This window comes from Archocentrus centrarchus, chromosome 22 (genome assembly GCF_007364275.1).
Source record: "Archocentrus centrarchus isolate MPI-CPG fArcCen1 chromosome 22, fArcCen1, whole genome shotgun sequence".
NCBI classification, from domain to species: Eukaryota; Metazoa; Chordata; class Actinopteri; order Cichliformes; family Cichlidae; genus Archocentrus; species Archocentrus centrarchus.
In genome coordinates this window covers 20,847,141-20,867,213 of record NC_044367.1, presented here as the reverse complement: position 1 = coordinate 20,867,213, position 20,073 = coordinate 20,847,141, and the positions used below count along the sequence as shown (strand labels likewise).

General features: G+C 39.6%; 1 protein-coding gene across 6 annotated transcripts in view; it reads right to left on the bottom strand.

Moving 5' to 3' along the window:
• Positions 1–19,981, bottom strand: part of map4k5 (mitogen-activated protein kinase kinase kinase kinase 5) — a 29,599-nt gene extending 9,618 nt beyond the window's left edge. For 2 of the 6 annotated variants that reach the window (XM_030718227.1, XM_030718226.1), the window contains exons 1-23: positions 19,585–19,981; positions 19,021–19,251; positions 14,230–14,287; positions 10,056–10,146; positions 8,929–8,993; positions 8,758–8,813; positions 8,623–8,670; positions 7,513–7,555; positions 7,334–7,406; positions 6,978–7,109; positions 6,806–6,868; positions 6,607–6,688; positions 5,357–5,473; positions 4,477–4,561; positions 3,653–3,724; positions 2,586–2,644; positions 2,355–2,422; positions 1,324–1,368; positions 1,194–1,236; positions 888–1,098; positions 745–768; positions 542–627; positions 115–156 (exon numbers count right to left, since the gene is read on the bottom strand). In XM_030718227.1, the coding sequence (XP_030574087.1) occupies positions 115–156; positions 542–627; positions 745–768; positions 888–1,098; positions 1,194–1,236; positions 1,324–1,368; positions 2,355–2,422; positions 2,586–2,644; positions 3,653–3,724; positions 4,477–4,561; positions 5,357–5,473; positions 6,607–6,688; positions 6,806–6,868; positions 6,978–7,109; positions 7,334–7,406; positions 7,513–7,555; positions 8,623–8,670; positions 8,758–8,813; positions 8,929–8,993; positions 10,056–10,146; positions 14,230–14,287; positions 19,021–19,128 (1,671 nt within the window). In that variant the 5' untranslated portion in view covers positions 19,129–19,251; positions 19,585–19,981. Of the gene's footprint in view, positions 1–114; positions 157–541; positions 628–744; positions 769–887; positions 1,099–1,193; positions 1,237–1,323; positions 1,369–1,819; positions 1,859–2,354; positions 2,423–2,585; positions 2,645–3,652; positions 3,725–4,476; positions 4,562–5,356; positions 5,474–6,606; positions 6,689–6,805; positions 6,869–6,977; positions 7,110–7,333; positions 7,407–7,512; positions 7,556–8,622; positions 8,671–8,757; positions 8,814–8,928; positions 8,994–10,055; positions 10,147–14,229; positions 14,288–19,020; positions 19,252–19,584 lie in introns of all 6 variants that reach the window. The other 4 variants (XM_030718231.1, XM_030718229.1, XM_030718228.1 and 1 more) reach the window with 4 other exon arrangements.
• Between the last annotated feature and the right edge of the window lie 92 nt (positions 19,982–20,073).

Genomic DNA, 20,073 nt, shown 5'->3' with positions numbered 1-20,073 from the left:
GGACCCCAAATATCTACAGAATGTACAGCAGCAGCTCAGACTAGAGTTTAATAACAGTCTCTATGAAAGTGGGTCGGCAGGAATTGTGAAGGACAATACAAATAATTCACTCACCAGCACTTTAGGAGTGGGTGGCAGGCCGTTGATAGCTGGTTTCTAAGAAGCAGGGGAGGAAATGAAAACCATAAGATGCCATAGATGCAAGAGACAGAACAATTATCCTAAATTTAGCTCCATAATTTTAAAACCAGCCAGAACAATAAGCAAAAGAAGAAAATGCTTGTGTGAGTGTCCTGTCAAAGTCGATTAAATGTGAAACATGAATGGATGCCAAGTTTCCCTCATTAACCGGCCACATTTGGATATAACAAAGGAAAAACATCATATTTGAGGTTTCAGCGTGAGGTCAGCCAGCCAAGTTGGAGACATAGCACGCATCAAATGTAGGCTGTAGGTTGTAACATCACATTACATTTTTATCCTTAATCCAATGACACTAATTATAGATATCATGCGTTAAAGACAATATCTTTAAACTCACAGGGAATTCCTTTTTCTCCTTCTGGTGTTGTTGGTCAGATGGTGGCTTGGGACTTCCTCCATTTACACTGCCATCTGAATCATTATCTGTAATGAAAAACCAGGCAGGTAAAATTACACTTGCAGTATAAATATCAGTTCACGCTATCAAACAAGGAGGGTGTGAATCCAAAGATCAGCCATGTTTACATCAGGCTTCCTTACCTGTACGTTCAGATTTACTGAGAGCTTGCAAAGAAATAAAATATGTAAGCACTCACAAAGACAAATGACGAGGGGAACACATGCTGATTCATACTGTGAACAGATTTGGGTTCAGAAAGAGAGAAAGACATGCGCAGACTCACCAGGATCTGAAGAGTGAGACAAAAGGCCAGGGCTACTGACGCTGACTGACAGGAAATCTGGAGATGAGTGCTCCACCTTGTTGCCCTGCTCGGGTGTGCTCTGTCTGCGAGCCACTTGGCTAGGTCCATTTTCAGAGTTAGGGAACCTCTTTACTGTCAGAGACTTCTCATCATTAAGGCCCATTTCCTCTGATGAGCTGCTTAAACGTGGCTGAGAAAGAAGAGGGAAACAATGCAACAGTTTTAATTTTTATTCAAACCTAAAAATAAATAAAATAGTAGACACTCTTTCATTTTAGGCTTTACCTTTGGAGGTAGAGGAGGAGGAACACCTGGCTTGATGGTTGATCTGAAATTAAGTTTTAAACAGAAAGATGTAAACCAACAAAATAAATGCCCATTTATGATGACATTTGAATCTACTGGTACAACTCACCGCTCTGCATCTTCAAAGGCATCTTCAAGATGGGCGACATGTCCCCTGCAGGAGACAAACACAGTAATGAGCGCAGAAACCAAGACTGATCAGGTTTTAGGAGAAACGCTGATGGTGGAACTTTCTGTCTTATTACAGACCTTAAATCAACTCTGAGGTTTCCCCAAAACATGCAAACCAAAATAAGCTTTGCAGACTATCACTATAAACTATACACTACTACTGAAAAGTAGGTTTCAAACAGGTTTGTGCAGTCCCTTCAATGCAGATTTAGCTTCAAGTGGTCATTTTACTTCAGTGCTACAGACTGACAAATACAGCACTGTCTATCTCATTTTACATCACAGGAGTGCACACAGTTTGATTCTACGATCATCATCACACCACACATGGTGAATGGAAGGGGGGGGCCCCCGCTGAAAAAATGGTTGTGGCCAAGCGAGGGGTGGATTGGATGGCGAAGCTTATTACACAGCACATGCAGTGTTAGTGTTACCGTTGGAACAATTCATCCTCAACGCTTTTGAGAAGGCTCCTTCGAGGGACAAGACGAGAGAGACAGCAACAGCAAGACGGGGACACAGAGAGAGGGTGAAGGAGAAAAAAAAAAACAAAAAAAAAAACACACAGTCAAAGCACATGGACATGTGACAGGGAGCTGAAAGACCAAAGTGACATTTCAAAGTGCAAAGGGGGTAGGGGTGGGCTTGTGTACAGGCACAGGTTAGGTCCAGTGAGCAAGCATGTTAATGCGAGAGACCGTGAAGAAAATTTCTAGACACAGAGTATCAAGAATGACTAATTACAGAACGAAACGCATTATGTTTTTAGGGCTAATGAGCTTAGACTGTCTCAAAGTAAACAGACTCAGAAGATGAGAAATACATCCAACAATAAAGCTTTAATATGCATTAAATCCCTTTCTCTGGTTAAGTCTGGTGAGACACATTTATCTAACCAGGTAAAGAGAGAAAGAGAACGACTGGGGGTAAATGGGAGCAGTTCCCATGACAACAGTTTCCATGGATTACCTGGTTGTTATTCCTCCCTCTGCAAAGGGACTCCAGTGGGAAGAGAAGTCATTATCCTTGTTCACATCCTGTGGAAAAGCACACATTCACAGAAATAGATATTTATATAGCCGCAGTTTGTTTTTTTTTTTCTCTAAATGTGCTGATTTGTTTTTACTCTTTACTACACACTCAGAAAAATACTAACATTTGTGGTAACTAGAAAGTGGTTAAACTGAATATGGTAATCACCATTTCATAATGAGCCGCAGTTTCCTTCTGTACTGGTGCTTCGAACTGGAGCTTGTTAACTGTGAACAACAAAGATTGTGTTTTTTTGTTTTGTTTTGTTTTTTTCCCTTTGCACAAATCTTTGACACTAGAGGGCATCAGCATCACACTTCAAGACACACAAACCACTGGGAGTATCAACTTTGGGCATTAGTACCAGAAGCCTTAGGAAAAATTCCCTTCCTAACCTAAAAACAGGTCTAAGAATGAGCACAAAGCAGATCGTCTGCTTCCACAGCATTGAACCTGCCAAAACACTACCGGGCTCCTTCACTGATTTATGATGCTGCGACTTGAATGTTTGGTCTGCAGCCTCAAGACGCGTTGCTCACTAAAGACAAACACAGATTAAACTTGACAGTGACCAGACTTGTTCACTTTGGGGAAATATTAGTGAGCGAGAGCATGAATTACAAATAAATCACGGGATAGATTCTTCCCAGTTTAGATTTGAGGTTGCATTCTGTCAAACAGTTGATCCAATCAGGGAGTCTGGTTCAGTGTCCAGTATAAACACTTTGTGATCTGGCTGTAATTATGAAGGTGAAAGAAATCCACCCACATAATCAGCTTTGCATTAACAAAGACACGTTGTACTAAAGAATTCAGACCACAGCCCCCCCTCCACCCCATGTTTTTCTTCTTGAGGTATACAGAAAATGTGGAGGTAAGGAAGTAAGACTAATAAGGAAAAAAAAAAATTCAAGAAAGTGCACCTGAAAGATCAGGTGAGTTTTATGAGTCAAGCGTCACTTTCTTGTCAGGGTAAGATTAGTCATCTAAATGCAATTTCACGTCAGGCAGTCTGACAGGAACCAAAATGTCACCATACCCAAATTATTCAGTCTTACAAAAAGCTGAAGTCACATTAGGCAGCCACTCCATGCAGCGAGAATCACCCTATTAGTGCCATTTAAATCTTAAACCCAGTGCTCTGTTTCTACAACATTATCCTATTTCTAAGGAATTCTTAGGGGTGAGGGTGGGAATTAGACAAACACACACTGTCTCACTACTCTGACACTGACCTGCATCCCCCCTGTGTCCCTCAGTGAAGCTAGGACTTGAGAATGGCCCTCTTTGGTCTTTTCCATTGTTTGCTTCATGGTGGAAGGAAGGTCATATAATAGTGAGAAATTTACATAAGAAAAAAAACAAACCCCCAGACAAGAAGTACATCGGATACAAGTGATCACAACACAGACAAGCACAAAACACAATGGAGCACGTTATGGATGCTACAGGTAAACACCACAAATATCTGACAGACACCTTTCTGACCACCAGTCTGCTATTAAGTCATTCAAAGACGATGAAATGAAGAATGGCCACAAACTACTGACACGACAGGCACAACACAGCATTCAGCTTTATCTACAACTAATAGCAACACAAAAACACAACTTCTCTGAAAAGGGGTGGGGGGGTGTTAATCAAACTGAAAGAACTGGACCCATTGCCAAATTCTTACAATTTCTGACTAAAAATGTAAGATTTTTAGTAAAATTCAGACCCTTCAGACAAGCTATTTTGTAGCATTTATTAAAGCAAAGGATAAGACAACACATAAAACTAACACAAGCTACTTAGAGGCATCTTACAGGACTCTAGCACATTAACTTTCTCTTCCATGAATCCACAGACTTTTTTTATACACCCTAACACATGCTGTGGCCTGGAAAAGCACCAGCCTGTGCTTCAGGATTAAAGGAATGAATGACCCTTAGTAAAGCCACCAGACCTAGATCGAACTAACAAGTCACGGTGACTAGCATGCCAACCAATGACAGGACAGAAGCAAGGCTTGGGGAGGGGGGCTGGCCTTGGTGATGGGTTCGGTCTGTTCACTTACAGTCTATCTCTGAGCGCGTCCTCTCAGCTCTGGCGTGTTTGTTGGTGGAGCGGATGGTGTGTCTGATTTCATGGTTTGGCTGAAACTGACAATGAGAAAGAGACTGGTTTTATTGGGGGAGAAGCACTTCAGAAGTCCAGTGTACAGTAAAGTGTTAGGAGCCTATATAATAGTCACAGTGTATTATTATTTTTAGTTACGGCATAATCTTTTTAGATTATATGTAAAAACTTCAGTTTAGTTAAAGCTGAGCTGAGACCAGCTTTTCTGGAGCACCATCATATTATTATGCATCCCAGTGGCTGTTTGTTTCCAACAAGCTCTATTGCTTGCAGTCAATAGCCTTTAGAGTTTTTTCACTCATCGTGGCCAAGACAGTGCTACTGCTGTCAGGGGGAGAAAAGCACAATGGTCCTTTAAAAGGGGCTGGTACCACCTCTTTGGCTGACACATAGATGTGATGTTGAGTCCAGTGGGAAAAATAATGTCAATGGAGAGAATCAGGAAGAGGGGGAAGGGAAGTCTTAGGGGAACATGAAAGACTTGAACCAAGCTTCCTGATTATATTTCACTGCTGAAAACCTGACAAAAGTTTTAATATTTAAATTCACTATTGATAGAGTTTGCCAGTGTTTGCAATTTTGTTACCAAATTTGACAGCAAGTGATAGTCTGATGTATGATTTAGTTTCTTTTTATCAGTTCTTTGCAAAACTTTTGTTTGGTGATGAAAAATGAAAAACACAAAGAACTGCCTTACAGGTTTAATATTTTTGTTTTTATTTTTGACTACTGTCTTGTTGACCAGGTAAGCTTGGATTTTATGTTCTGAATTTTTTAGAAACACACATTTCCATATATCACTTAGATTTGGACATTACCTCAAGATCATCGTCGTCTATTTCACCAAAATGTTGGTGGTTGTCTGGGTTGTTCATCTTATCAAGAAGGTCCACGGCAAGTCTCCTTGTCAAACCCGTCTGAGACACAAACAAATGCTGGAAGAAACAATCAAGGATTAGAGATCTTTACCAGGATCATAACAAAAAGAACTGTTCCTGTTAGCCACCTGACATTACTAATCTGACAAGAGTGACGAAGGAGTAGAAGCAAAACATTCATACAGAGAGATTGTGAACTGCTTTATAGAGGATTTCTACAGACTGCATTATTCCTAAAGTCATGGTAAAAAGAAAAGACACCTTCCGTTAGTTCAAAGATTTCACATATCAGGAAATAATAAAAATTACCTGGTCCTTAGAAGGTCTTAAAATTAGGTAAATACAACCTGAGTTGTTAAATAAAAAATAACAAAATAATATGTCGTGTTGTCGTTCACCTGAGGTTGTACTTAACTAATTTTAAGACCTGCTAAGGACCCCATTAGTTTTATTATGTCCTGATACATAAAACCATAGAATTTATAAGAGGGTGTACTTCCTTTTGATGATGACTCTGCATGTAGCACCTCACCACTTCCAGACAAAATTTTCAGAATAAAATCAAAGCCAAATGTAGGGTGCTGATATGAGGAGAAATGAGATTGTAACTTGTGATTCTATGAATAAACTTTGTTACAGATCGCTCATTCCTAGATCTACGTCTTTATTTCACTGTTAAATAGCAATTAACACAGTCTTCATAAATTACTGCATTCCAGGACTTCTGGGATGGGACAACTATCCTTAGAAATAAACACTGTGTTAATGATAAAAGAACACATTGTAGAACTGTGCTCACATACCTAAAAATTAAAAACAGGTGCTAACTGAACTTTGGCTCCCTTCCTAAAGAGCTGAAGCTAAGATAAGCTTTAATAAATAACTCTGAACTGTTCAAGGCCAGAGTCTGACGGCAAGCCAAACAGCGAGAAATTTAGCCAAACCACACAGAAGCTCAAAGGGCCAACTGAGGTTCATAAGGCTGTGCTGGATTTGGATAGAATGACAACTTCTACTTGTTTGTCAGGTGTTTTAAATTTGCAAATGAAAACAGGCCAACAAGCAAAAAGAAAAAAAAAAAGAAGAAGAAGAAACAGATTCTCCAAACATTCACTTAAAACAAACATTTAGCTCCAATACTACAGTACAATTCTTTATTTTGCATGGAAAACCAGATTAATATTTATTACCCCCAGAAGTTTTTCTGCATTGGGCCGCTTCTTTGGGTTCTTTGTTAGGGACACTTTAATAAAGTTATGGAAGGCAGCTGACCTGGTGGATAAGATAAGTTTGTTTTAATACAATGATTATTTCGTTTATCTGAGACCAATGTATAAAGAATTATATTACAATTGCATAAAAGTGTAGTGATTATTCTGTGACACACACCATTTGTTTTTGTCTTTTAGCTTCGGAGGCTGGAAGCTACTCTTCGACATCAAAAACAAGGCCCTACAGAAGACAAAGGAATGAGTATTTAATGGAGCCAAGGAGGAAAATGTATTAATATGTTATGTAAGGATGCTCTGACTGATCTTTTACAGTGGGAAGTAAAGCATACCTCATTGGATGCAAGTCAAACATTGGAGGCTGTAGCTCAGCCAACTCTATGGAGGTGATGCCAACAGCCCAGATATCACACAGCTGGTTGTAGCCCCCGTTCTTCTCCACTGCAGCTACTTCTGGAGCCATCCTAAACAAAGTGAGGACAGAGATTTAGTGGAGACTCATTAATTAGAATAAAAAGGAGAAATCAGCTTCAAGGAGAGAGCAGAGGACACTATAATGTGGGACACTGAACTGACATCTTTCATCTGGAAAATTTGCCAGCATAGAGCTGAAAGGGCTCAAAGTCTTTAACCAGTGCTTTTTTGAATAAGGGCCCAACGACTTGTTTTATATGGATGACACACTCACCAATAAGGTGTTCCGATAAAGGACTTTCTTTTGGCAATGGTGGCTGTTATTTTGGCTGCAACTCCAAAGTCAGCTGTAAGAAGGATAACAGGGCTTTTCAGATTATGTAATGCACATACAGATGAAGCCTGTTGAGGAGTTCAAGTTCTTAAGATTTAAAACGCTGAAGAGGAACTTACCCAACTTCACATCTCCGTTGTCTGTCAGCAGTATGTTAGCACCCTGTAAAGACCATTTGATTTACATTGAGGTAAATAAATTCAAAAGACTACAAAAAATAAATTATTAACACAAGACCAAGGCATAAACAGGACTTTACAATGGTTGATGCTCATATTGAAGTTTCAAAAAATTAACTTAGTAACTCGGACTGGCCTAAACAATGATTCAGACAGCTTTATCTATCATAGATCTCAACTCTCACACCTCCGGCTGTGAGCACAGGAACTCCACCCACCTGCTGCTCAAATCAGTGTGTGAGGGGCAGCCAATCAGAAAACGTTGGTTTAAAGGGAAAAGAGCTCCAACAGCTTGTTTCAGATAGCGAAATGAGGATTATCTTATGCTGTGAATCATGCACAGCTGCTCTAGTAGAGTCTAAAAAGAAAAATACAGAGCTAGAAATAAGCAAAAATGGGCCCACTTCCAAATTCTAAGCAGATGTTTTGCCCAACTGGTCCATAATGAGGTGCTATTTATGAGTAAACATTTCTCAGGAACTCCTGGCATGTTACTGATCCGCCTTCTAGTAAAGCTGGACTAGTATCACAGCCTTTGACAGTTTCACTAAAAGTGTTTCTGCTGGCTGTGACTGACAGCCTCTCTGGTGGCATCCTGCGGTGAGAGTAGAGGAAACAGGAAGTGCTTGCTGTGTAGAGCTGAGAAAAGATAATAGATCCAGCCCTGACCTTTATGATAACATATGAGAGAGAGGTTCCAGCCTTTTGTGCGTGCATCGAGCGCATTTAACTTCAGCTCAAAAGTGCAAAAAGTAGCATCAGTCACATGCTTCCGAGAGAGCACACCCAGCTATGCTTTTCCTGTGACTTTGGTTTACACCTCCGCTGCTATGTCAGACCTCTGCACAATTCTGCGGACCACTAATCACCATTTACACTGATGTTAATGGTGTTAAAACTGTGCAATCAGTACTGCTTCTTTTTCTTAAGACTTTCTGAAATTTGCTGCCTAAAATTTAGTTTTAGTCTGTGCTGTAATGAGACAAAGTGTTTGTATGCAACACATTTGAATGGCCATAATTCAAGGTCAAATAAAATAAAAGATGATACCTTGATATCACGGTGCATCTTGCCCTTGCTGTGCAGATATCCCAAACCCTGTAAAGGAAATCCAAGTATTATGAAATAAGTCCAACTGAAGCCAAAAACTCTAACATTCATTCAAAATATTCCAAGTAAAATTACCTGTAAGGTCTCTCTGCAGACATATGCTATTTGTTGCTCCAACAGTGGTCCAGTCACTATCACACACATTCAGTGTTAGTAGGGTAGAAGACAGAGAAGGCCCAGGGTACACAGCAAGAAAAAGTATTTTATGTCTGCGTCTTACTATGTAGGAATAAAATCAAAGCTCACCATGATAGATGTCCTGCAGCGATCCTCCCCCGCAGTACTCCATGCATATCCAAAGTTTCTCTCGACTGGAAAAAAAAGCAGACAAAACTGCAAAATTAAGAACATTTCTGCCACTTATCCTGACACAAAATACAGCAAAGTATCCAGATATTCAGACAAGTGGCAAACCATAATTAATGAGGACAAGCATTCAGTAATTCTTCAATAATAAGTTTGGAAAATGTATTTGCAAGAAAGGTTGAGAACAAAAGAAAGAAGAAACATTAAAAACTTTGTTTTTTTCCCAGTTGCTGTGGTTTTAGGATGTCTGTCATGCTCCCTCACAAAAAAACTAAAAATAAGGGGTGTGTCTGTTCTGAAACTGAAAATGAATCCTCAATACAAAGATTCTTCCCGTTTCACATGAATGTTTAAAGATCCTTCAGGTAAAGCAAGTACTGAAAAACTGTTGATTTAGAGAATGGTTGCAGGCTGCTCACTACCACGTTTCACTAATCATTTAGTTGGACATGGAAACTATTTCAGGTAAATAAAGGGGCCAAAAGGAAACTTAAAATTTCCCCAAATAAACTGTGGTTCCTTTGATAAAAAAATTACGTTAGTTTTATAATAATTAATGCATGGTGCATTGCTCATTAACGTTTAACTGTATCCCTGTTGAGCACTGTGTGGCAACACTACACAAGACATGCCTGCTGAGATAAGACATGTAGCTCTCTGCACAAATAGCCATATAAAACAGTTCAGAGGCTTTTATTCCATTAAACCTGCTGGAAGTCTGAGGCTGATGTGGGTGGACCGGGCCTACTTCCTCTTAAATACAGCCACAAATCATGGACTCCATTAAAACAGAAGAACAGCATCCTGGCACCGAAGCGCCCAGTCAGCAACTCTCTCCCAGTTGAAGAACCTGAGTCATACTTTCACACACAGGTTGACTAAGTAATTAAATACATCATGCGAGTTTCAGGTAGTGGCTTGTTAAATCCTTTTGACAGTTAAATATGAATTCCACAAATATTACATACTGGTCTGGCTGTGAAAGCGAGGGAAAAAACAAAACAAAAACAAAAGGCAAACTCTGATTGTGAAATGACTACGCAGGAGCATTTTGTGCTGGCTCTTACCAGAGGTAGCTCCCAAAGTAGGCCACAATATTGTGGTGCTTGCATTCCTTCACCATGAAGATTTCCTGCTGTATGATGGAAAAGTCATCCCCTGGAAACAGAGGGAGAAATCACAGACACGTGGACCCAAAGAAAAAAAAGGGTTTATTTCATTTTTGTGTTCTGCTTCATTTTAAAATGAGAAATGATTGCAGTCTTAAAATATAAAACACTTAGTTTAAAGGTCATGTAAAAACTCAGAAGTATATTTTTTGGGCACTTAAGAGTGTTAACACACACCACTCAAAGCAACAAGTTTGTGACAATACTTGCATTTTTCTTAAACTCTAGGTTTAAAATCAACCAACAAAAACACCTAATTCTTCTCTCTCTCTCTTTTTTTTTTAATTTATTTTTTTTACGTTTTTCATTTTGGTAAACAAAAAAGTCTTCCCATGTTTGCCAAAGTTTGACCTATTTCATCCCCGTGTAAATACAGCAGGATACAGAACAGCCAATAACATTAGAAGGAACAGGTTGAGGTTTTACAGTTTATGCGGTATAGGCCAATTTCCAAGCAGCATTCCAGTTCAGCAAAGAACTCCACTACATCTCAACCAGTAGGAAGTAAAAAGACAAAAATATGTAAGCCCAGCTGCCCCAGCTGTATATAGAGACACAGCCCTGGAATACATTAACATCAGGTTAGGATCTACTAGACTCTATATGACTGTCATCACTGGCAAGACTTTAAAATTACCTTCATACATACATACATACATACATACCCTCTCTGCCTAAATAAACAGTAGGTTTCACATTAATGTTATTGACAGGAAATGACTGAAAGCAAACTATTATTTCCTTTTTCAGCCTGCGGTCAAATGTGTGAAGTCTTGTAACTGAGGTGTCATATGAACACAGTTCACCGACACTGAATCAGGTGATTTGGAGTCAACTTTTCTGATAAAGGAGCAGTTAAATTCCAGGAGCACAGAGGCTCTTTATTGTGAAACAGCTTGGAAGCAATTAGGCAACTTGTGTACAGCCAACCTGTTTTCACTGTGTCTGGGACGGTTTAGGCTCTCTCACGTGAAAGTCTGAATTAAAGTCTGCCTGGAATGCAAACAGGACTCAAACTATCCAAACACACAACAAAACTGTAAATTTTCTTTTGCTCCGATCTAAACCTAATCACAGATTCAAGTCCCATACCTTTTATTTTTCTTCATATCACATTATTTTTGAGAAGAGGTACAGAAGGATACTTTATTTCCACTGACTCATTCAGTCATAAAGAAGGCATGGCAGAAACTATGTGTACAGATTTTATATAGCTGAGATGTCCAAAAAAAAAAAATGATCAGAAGGAAGACATCCTGTGAAAATGGAATACACATCCAACTGGTTTTTACATGCACCCTGGGACACACCTATTTATATGCCTTCAAAAAGCTTAGTCCAGATTCCTAAATAAATCCTCTTGACATTTTATTTACTCATTTACTCAACACACTGCCATAGATTTGTACTTCAGTGCTTTGTGTTACACACTTGACATGTGTAAAAATGACGACTGAATTACTTGATGCTCAATATGGTTCCCAGAAGCTTCAACAGGAGGAAGTGGCACATTGGCATAATTCTGTTTGACTTCCTCCACTCTATTTGTTAAATGTCTTGTATATAACAGGCTATAATAAGAATATGATTAATGTCGCCGTCTCACAGGAACTTGTGAAAGCAGCTACTTGAAAGCTTAAAGGCAAAGTTCAAATGTTTTTCCTGGAATCTTGCCACATTAAGAGATGCTAGACGATGCCTCACCTTGGTAAACTAACAAATTAGGTTATAACTATGTAATATCGCATCTGTACAGAGTGAACTTGTGTGGGTCACAAACCATTTTAAATATATCTGTTGACTGACAGCAAATGGGTTGAAGAGCCACAAAAATTTGAGCAAGAGTAATTTTAGAGTGAGCTTGGTACAAAAAAATATAACAAGTCACCCCACAATCTTCTCTTCTTGGTGAGTAGAGGCCTAAGAGTTTAGCCACTTCCTCTCAGAGCCTCTCAGTGCTTCCCCCTGCTCTGAATACACATAGTGTCACTCATCGTGTTTCAATTCAGTATGTTGGAGTTATTCGGTAACAAGTTTTGATAAATCTCAGAAATAGACAGTTTTCAATTTAAAAACATTTCTGAATGTAGAAGATGATGTTTTTTTTAAACTGACTGCCAGCTGGAACCATCCAAAGATGAGATTAGGAAACATTAAAAAGGTCCTGCTCGTGCACTGAAATGAATAAAAATAACCGAACTGCTCACATGGCCATGAGAAGCTCACGCTTAACTGGCTTACAACAGAATTTCTAATAGAAACTGCCAAGAGGTTTGCACAAACACACAGAACTGAAAAACTTTACACACACAAGAGGAACAGAGGAAGGATTAAGTGTTTAAGTATTTGTACAATGTTAAAAAAAAAAAAAAAAAAGAAAAAAGAAAAATTTCCCTCCTCCGTCTGCCATTAATGGTCGCACAGTGAGGGCCCACACCGATTTGGTTCAGTGGTTATTTTTCTTTTCATGCTGCAGTCAAAAGCCCCACAGTCTTACCGCTAGAAGGCTTTACCACTCCTAACTCTTTTCTGTCCCATTTTTCATATGAGTGTCACTCGTTCTGGTTAAACCTGTTTGATTGCATGGTCCACCCAAAGCTGTTTACCTCGAGCACAGAAAGGAGGGCCTCTTTCGAAAGCTTGGATAAAGAAAAGAGAGTCCTAAAGCAAGGTAAAGCAACTACAAATACAGGATTAGATCACATTAATAATCTGTCTAGTTAAAATGTAACAGTTTTTTGCTTTTAGGCTTTAGCTGTGCAACTTCCTCACTGCTAATATTTTCCAATTTCTAATCATTTCTATACTATCCATCAAGTCTGCACTAGTTATACGTACTATTTTGCACAGCCCATCATTAAAAACAAGGAACATGCCTCACTTGCCAAGTCTCTCTTTCCACATGCAGCTCATCTTCCGGATCTTTCACAGGTTAAACATGATGAAAAAGAAAAGCATAAACACTGAAGAAACATGGTCCTGTATCTGTTTATGACCAGCTTACCCCTGCCAGTCTAACAAAAAACAAACAAACAAAAAAAAGGCATTTGCCAACTTTACCTCGAGTTGTCAGACCTTGTGATGGATGTTTTTATGACTACTTTTGTTTCAGTTTAACCAGTTACAAACCACGAAACTCAAAGAAAATAAGTCGCAGCTCTAAAGCATTACATAACAAGATGAGACATGACTTACAGTTTTGGCCCACAACCAACAAAGAATGTGTTCACCTTTGTGAGAGGTATAGTGAAAATATTCAGTTTGTGGTCTCCATCAGACAAACTCAGCACCATTACACTCTTGAGTAGCGCCTTAATTATCGATTTCTGTCACCATCATAAGTCGAGGTCACCAAGTCAGGATGAATTCATACTTTAATCCTCCGTCATTTGCTATTCCTGCAGAATATGTATGTTTCACATTCTTAGAGATGAGTAAACCATATTTTTAACCTAATCTCAAATTTGTGGATTAAACAGCGTCCAAGTTTTCAGTTTAAATACTTGACAAGAAAGACAAGTGTAAACAGTGATAGTGGGCCAATTACTCTTCACTACCAACTTGACCCTTACAGCGATCTGATGAATGAAAGAAAAACATGAACAGGAGTGATGTCCTCCTTCAGTAGTAATCAGCTGAGCTCTGTCTGGTCACTGGTGGTACAAAGCTCTCTCCGTAATCCCACTAATCTGGATCGCGCTAACTTTGTCACTAGGTCATTACAAGCACAAACCCAAAAGTGGACCCAGTCAAAGCGTCTTTCTGTTTCTCGTACACAAAACCTCACATCACACTGCTGCTGGGAATTTAGAATTTTAGAAATTTAGAAATTTGCTGCTTCTTGACTTTGATCAATATTTAAAATAATGTTTCATACAATTCAGGACCAGAGCTACTAATAAATTCATCAGTTCACATAAGAAGTCCAGTTTTAGTGCGGTAAAAAAAAAAATAAATAATTTTTTTTTGACATTTTAGGAGGGTTTTTTTTTTTTTTTGGTCAGGTTCTGGAAAGCTGCATGTATTCTCTTCACTGTGATGAGATACTGAAATAAAGATTGACAGCTCTTACCTGGTTCCAACTTTATGACCTTCACAGCAGCAAGCTCTCCTGTTTTTATGTTTCGAGCCTGAAAGACACAACAACATAATTTTGAGCGAGGCCACAAGTACTGAAAGCTTAAACTGTAGGTTGGTGATTGCCTGTTAACTGTACTGACAAAACACTGATGATAGGCAGCAAATAGATCTCCCATTCTGAGTATTAATCCTTCATTTATTCTGGTTCAAGCTGCTAAAATCGTGAGGATTTACTACTTCTGTTAGTTTCACTGGATTTTAGCACACATTTTTGGGAGGGTTTGCGGCAGTTGGCTGAACAAAACATTTTGACAAAAGATTTCACCATTTTTGGATATTCTATAAATCAATTTGTTGATCTTATTAGCAGATTAATCAATTTGGAAACTGCTGCCACAGCCCATCAATGTTAAACGAACACATTTGGAAATTAATCAATCACAAACCTCAACAGAAATCAGCAGAAATTTTAATAAAGAAAAATTGCAGCCAAATAGCATTAGATAAGAGTTTCATTTGGATAATTTTCTTGCCTTTGTGAACTAAAATATTCAGCTTGGTAATATGTGAGCCCCAACAGACAAATACTGCAACACCGCAATCTCCAGCAGTGCCTCAATAATTGATTTCAGTCATTATTATAAGTGGACATCAATAAGGTAGCCACTAAAATAAAATGAATCAACAGGGAAAGGCTGGACACTGTCTGTGACTTATGAGCAAACCTCTAAATATCTGAATGACTGGTGAGTAGTTCAGCTGTGTAAATGCATATTTTAGTCATTCCTGAGTCAAATTTTTATTTCTCCTCTATATCTATGTCTGTGAAGGTTCTCAGTCATCCAAGTGTTTGTATTTGTATTGTATTGTTTGTATGTAATTTGTATTTCATAGAGTTTGAAAAGCATCCATCATTTGTAAAAATCCTATGCTTACAGCAGGTTTCACTGACATCCAAATCCAGGTCAAGACAGGATGCTCCCTAATCTGTGTGTGAGCGAAATGTCTGTACGAGCAGCTAAATCGGCCATAAACCACAAAACCCTCCAAGCCTGGCCACCTTTCAGTAGTGGAATGTGGTGGTGATTCACACATATAAACAGCAACCCAAACAAAGCTGAAAACTGTTTAAAATGCAGCTGCATGTGCACAAACTCAACATTTAAGAAAACAGAGCTGTTTCCCTGCTGCGTACATATCATGAAAGCTTGTGACTGTTCTGCTTTAAAGTCAAGTATGTTTACTATTTGTGTTCAACCGGTGTCTCGCTATCCACTTCCTGAAGCAGCTCTAACCAACCTGAGAAATAAGCCACTAAAAGGGGAAGTTCTCTTTGTAACTCTCACATGTGCGAAAAAACAGATAAGACAGCTTTAATTAGGCAACTTTTGATTCAAGGAATCATTTAATGCAATATGTAACAGTGTTTCTCAAAGGCAGACTGCTTTTTTATTCAAGGAGTACACCCACACCAATGAACTCCCAGCGATGAGGGGGGAGGCTCAAGTCTTGCCACTTGGCAATCATGGTGAAACTCCTCTGCGCATTTATTGGGGCAGTTATTTTGCAGCTTTAGATGGATTAACTTCGAGTGGTTTTTGGGGACACACAAACTGCACGTATAGACTCATGAGTCAAATCAGAAAAAAAAAATGCTTAAAGATTTACTGAATGTGCCTTTTTTCCTCCTCCTGGAAATTCTAAATCCACCATCATTTTGCTGCTGTTAAATTCTCCCGTCGATTTCACTCAGCATTCTTTGAAAGCCAGCTCTCTCTCATGTTTCTGCTCTCAGGTTTGCACAGATTCAGAGTATCTGCAGTGAGAATGATCCCATCATACTGAACTTAGAAAAACTTCAACATTGCTTTTACATTCAAAGGCTTGTTGAGGGAGGCTGGATTACAAACTGCTGACCGAACACTGTACAAAGTGAGTAGACATTATAAGACAAAGACATGGCCAAAGTCCTTCTAGAAACTCGTCTCAACCCAAAATGCCTTCAGGCACTTGACTGGGGGGTGGGGGGTGGGTGAACAGAAAACTTTTCAAGCATATTTTTAAGTCAAATTTGATTAGTGATTCTATACATGCAGTTAAAGGTCTTGTGACTATTACAATAAAGGTAATTTAGATGAGGTTTTAAAATAAATGCCTGGATGTGTAACTAAGATGGTTGCTGAGTGGTGTGACGTGCTTCTGGAAGGATTTTGCTGCAAGTGACTGACGATTTTCAGGATTCATCAGTTCCCTCCTTGTTCCTCAACATCCAACTTTAATGCAAACATTTACAGAGCTATCAAAGTTTACAAAAGCTTTCAAAGTTGCTTTTCATTTACTAAAGGAGTTATATAACAGGGAAACAAACAGAAGACTAATAACTGCCAGAATTACTCTATAATTACAGGGGGGAAAAAAAAACAACCTCCACAGTTGTAACAAAAAAAAAAAATTATAATCACATATAACATAAATAAATAATCAAAGGTGAGGAATGCCATGCTGAGGACCTTTCCCAGTCTGAAGCGTTTTCCTTGCGCGCAGGGCAGAACACACCCATAGTGAAACGCATGTTTAGACAGGGGCCTGATCGTATTTCAGCCCACTGCAGCTCTGAGCCTGTGAGCTCTGGGAGAATACCAGGCGCAGCATACCACCGGTAGCCAGTCTGGGGGTGGGTGGGGGCTGGCCAGGAAGGCTTTGTATGGAGGAAGGCCATGTCAGCCCAACTGAACCATCACGTCTAGATCAGATGGTTCATCTGTTTGTGTGCGACAGATGGATAAACAAGAAAATGCTCCAGTAAAACGCACATTGCTGCAGCCAGACATGCACAAAACACATGCACTGCTTTCACTTGAATTAAAAACACCAATAAAGCAATATCTTTATTGGAATCTCTATAATGGGACTCTCCAAATGTTCGAGGCACTTCTTTGTTTTAGGCCTGCAGATAAACTGTCCTAATTATCAAAGCCGTAAACAAACAGAAAATATCCAATAAATGGTAATAAAACAAAACAAACAAACAACAAAAAACTCTGCTCACAATAATCTGACAAAAAAGGGAGCAAATCTGCATGAATGGGAAGCTGGAAAAAATGAACATGAAGAACCTGAGCACAAATCACCCAGTCAGTTACTCTCGTTTGTACTTCTTGCATTAAAAAAACAACACCACATGCTTGTTTTAAAAAAAAAAAAAAAGTCTCAACCCAGACTGGCTCTCTAAAGGTTGCAAAATAAACAGTACATGAATGGTTCCTTTTTCTTTAGTTGCATAGATAAACATAAGTTATTGCTGGCAGTCCTGCCATCTCACACGCACATGTTGATAAAACTGCACACAAAATTTACAGCTAAATTCTTATTCTGAAAAGTTAAATATCACATATCACACAATATACATTCACTGGACACTTTATTAGGCACACCTTGCTAGTACCAGGTTGGACCCCCTATTGCCTTCAGAGCTGCACTAATTCTTTGTGGTAGTGATTTAACAAGTTGCTGGAAACATTCCTCTGAGATTTTGGTCCATACTGACATGATAACATCACATAGTTGCTACAGATTTGTCAGCTGCACATCCATAATGGGAATCTCCCATTGAGATCTGGTGACTGTGGAGGCCATTTGAACACAGTGAACTCACTGGCATGTTCAAGAAACCAGATTCAAATGATATGAATTTCATGACATGGTTATCCTGGTGGAAGCAGCCATCAGGGTATATTGTGGACTTGATCAGCAACAAGACTCGAGAAGGGGCCCAAAGTGCACCAAAAAAATATTCCCCCACACCACCAAAAGGGTGAACTGTTGATCCAGGATAGTATGGATCTATACTTTTATCTTGTTCACGGCAAACTCGGACTCTGCCATCAGAATGTCACAGCAGAAATCAAGACTCATTAGACCAAGGAATGTTTTTTCAATCTTCTGTTGTTCAGTTTTGGTAACCCCTTATGTATAGTATCCTCAGTTTCCCATTCTTAGCTGACAGCAGCAACACCTGGTGTGATCCTCTGCTGCTGTAGCCCATCTGCTTTAAGTTTTGATGCGCTGTACATTCAGAGATGCTCTTCTGCATACCTTGAGCATGATGAGTGGTTGAGTTACTGTTGCCTTCCTATCAGCTCAAAGCTGTGTGGCCATTATCTGTAAACCCTAGAGATAGCCGTGTGGGAAAATCCCAGTAGATCATCAGTTTCTGAAATATTTAGACTAGCTCGTCAGACACCGAGAACCACATTCGAAGTCACTTAAATCACCTTTCTTCCTTATTCTGATACTCTTTGAATTTCAGCACATTATCTGGACCATGTCTATATGCAGAGTTGCTGCTGTGTGATTGTCTGATTAGATACTCAGTTAACAAGCAGTTAAACAGGTGTACCTATTGAAATGGGTGGTGAGTGCAGTTATGATGTGCGTTGCCTTGTCTGCACTAAAAGCAGTAGAGCAAATGGACAAGAAGGTACAAGCATTCACCCGAGCACAACAAACCGGATCAGCAAGCTGGAAAAGACAATCATAAACCAATGCAAGCAATAAAACAATAATAGGGGAAAAAAAAAAGGAGTATGAAGCAGCACATGCAGTTATTTGCGCATGAATGAATGCATAACTTGGCCCTCACTCAGCAGCTCCTGTCAAATGCGTTTGCGACATGTTATCATGATTAACAAAGCAAACACCACTCTGGCTTAAAGGCTGATTAGTCATGCGGTGGGTTATGTTATCTCAGTTCTAATGACAGACTGTGGGAACTTCACTGTACCTTATACACGTCTCCATATGTTCCACTTCCCACCCTCTGAATGAGCTCGAAGTCATGCTGAGGGTTCCTTCTCTGGATTTCACTGCTTGGCCGTTGAAAGACATCCATGGTACCTTGACCCAAAGACGCCTTTACAGTTATTTGGATTGATCAACTCTGTTGTCGGTGATCTGATGAAATAATCGATTTGAGTCAGTGTTACTCAAATTGCCCTTCCCCGCGGTCCATGTCCTGAAAGGGAGAAAGTTTTGGGGAAAAGTGTAAAGACGCAAAACAGCCAGTATTAATCTTTATGATTCAATAATACTAACACTGGACTAGCTTAGCTTTGACATCTGTCACCCCAGCACCAATAAATTTACCTCCTCTCGTTATTACTCAAAAGTAATAAAGAGAAACACATTTGAAAGCGGTGACCACTATAATGGCATTAGCATGCACGCTGTAGTCAATCCAGCAAATAGCCAGAGCCAGTGAGAGGCTTAGCACCCGGGTGGGTCAGCTAACGCTGGCTAACTAGCTAAAGTTAGCTTCGCGTCTGGCTCTAACTTAAATAGCGGATACCTTTAACAACACGAACACAGCGGTGGAGCATGTCTTGTACCCCGAATCGCTTCCAGGCCTTTAACTGTGCGATGGCGTCGAATAATCGTCCAAAAACAAACGTGGTCCCCCCCGCTTTTTGTTATCGAGGAAACTGTAATAAACTTCAGTCTCTCGCTTCTGCTGCCGTTCACTCCTTCAGCGCATAAGCGACACAGTCAACTTCAAATCCCCGCAAGCCAGCATTAAGTTTTGCCGTTGCCGTGTCATTTCCCTCGGCTGACAGTTTCAGAGTAACGTCAGGCTCACGGGTTGAATACTAACGTTAAACTACATGAACAATAAACTGCTGGATTTACTGAAATAAAACGCTGCCTAAAGCAACAGTGTGTTACTAATCTTTGTGGAGTCTCAGTTACTGGACTTGCTGCATTCAAGAGCATCACGGAAAATCCTACATAATGACAGTTCGATACAAAGAGTTTGGTCCTTCTGCCACAAGCAGCTATA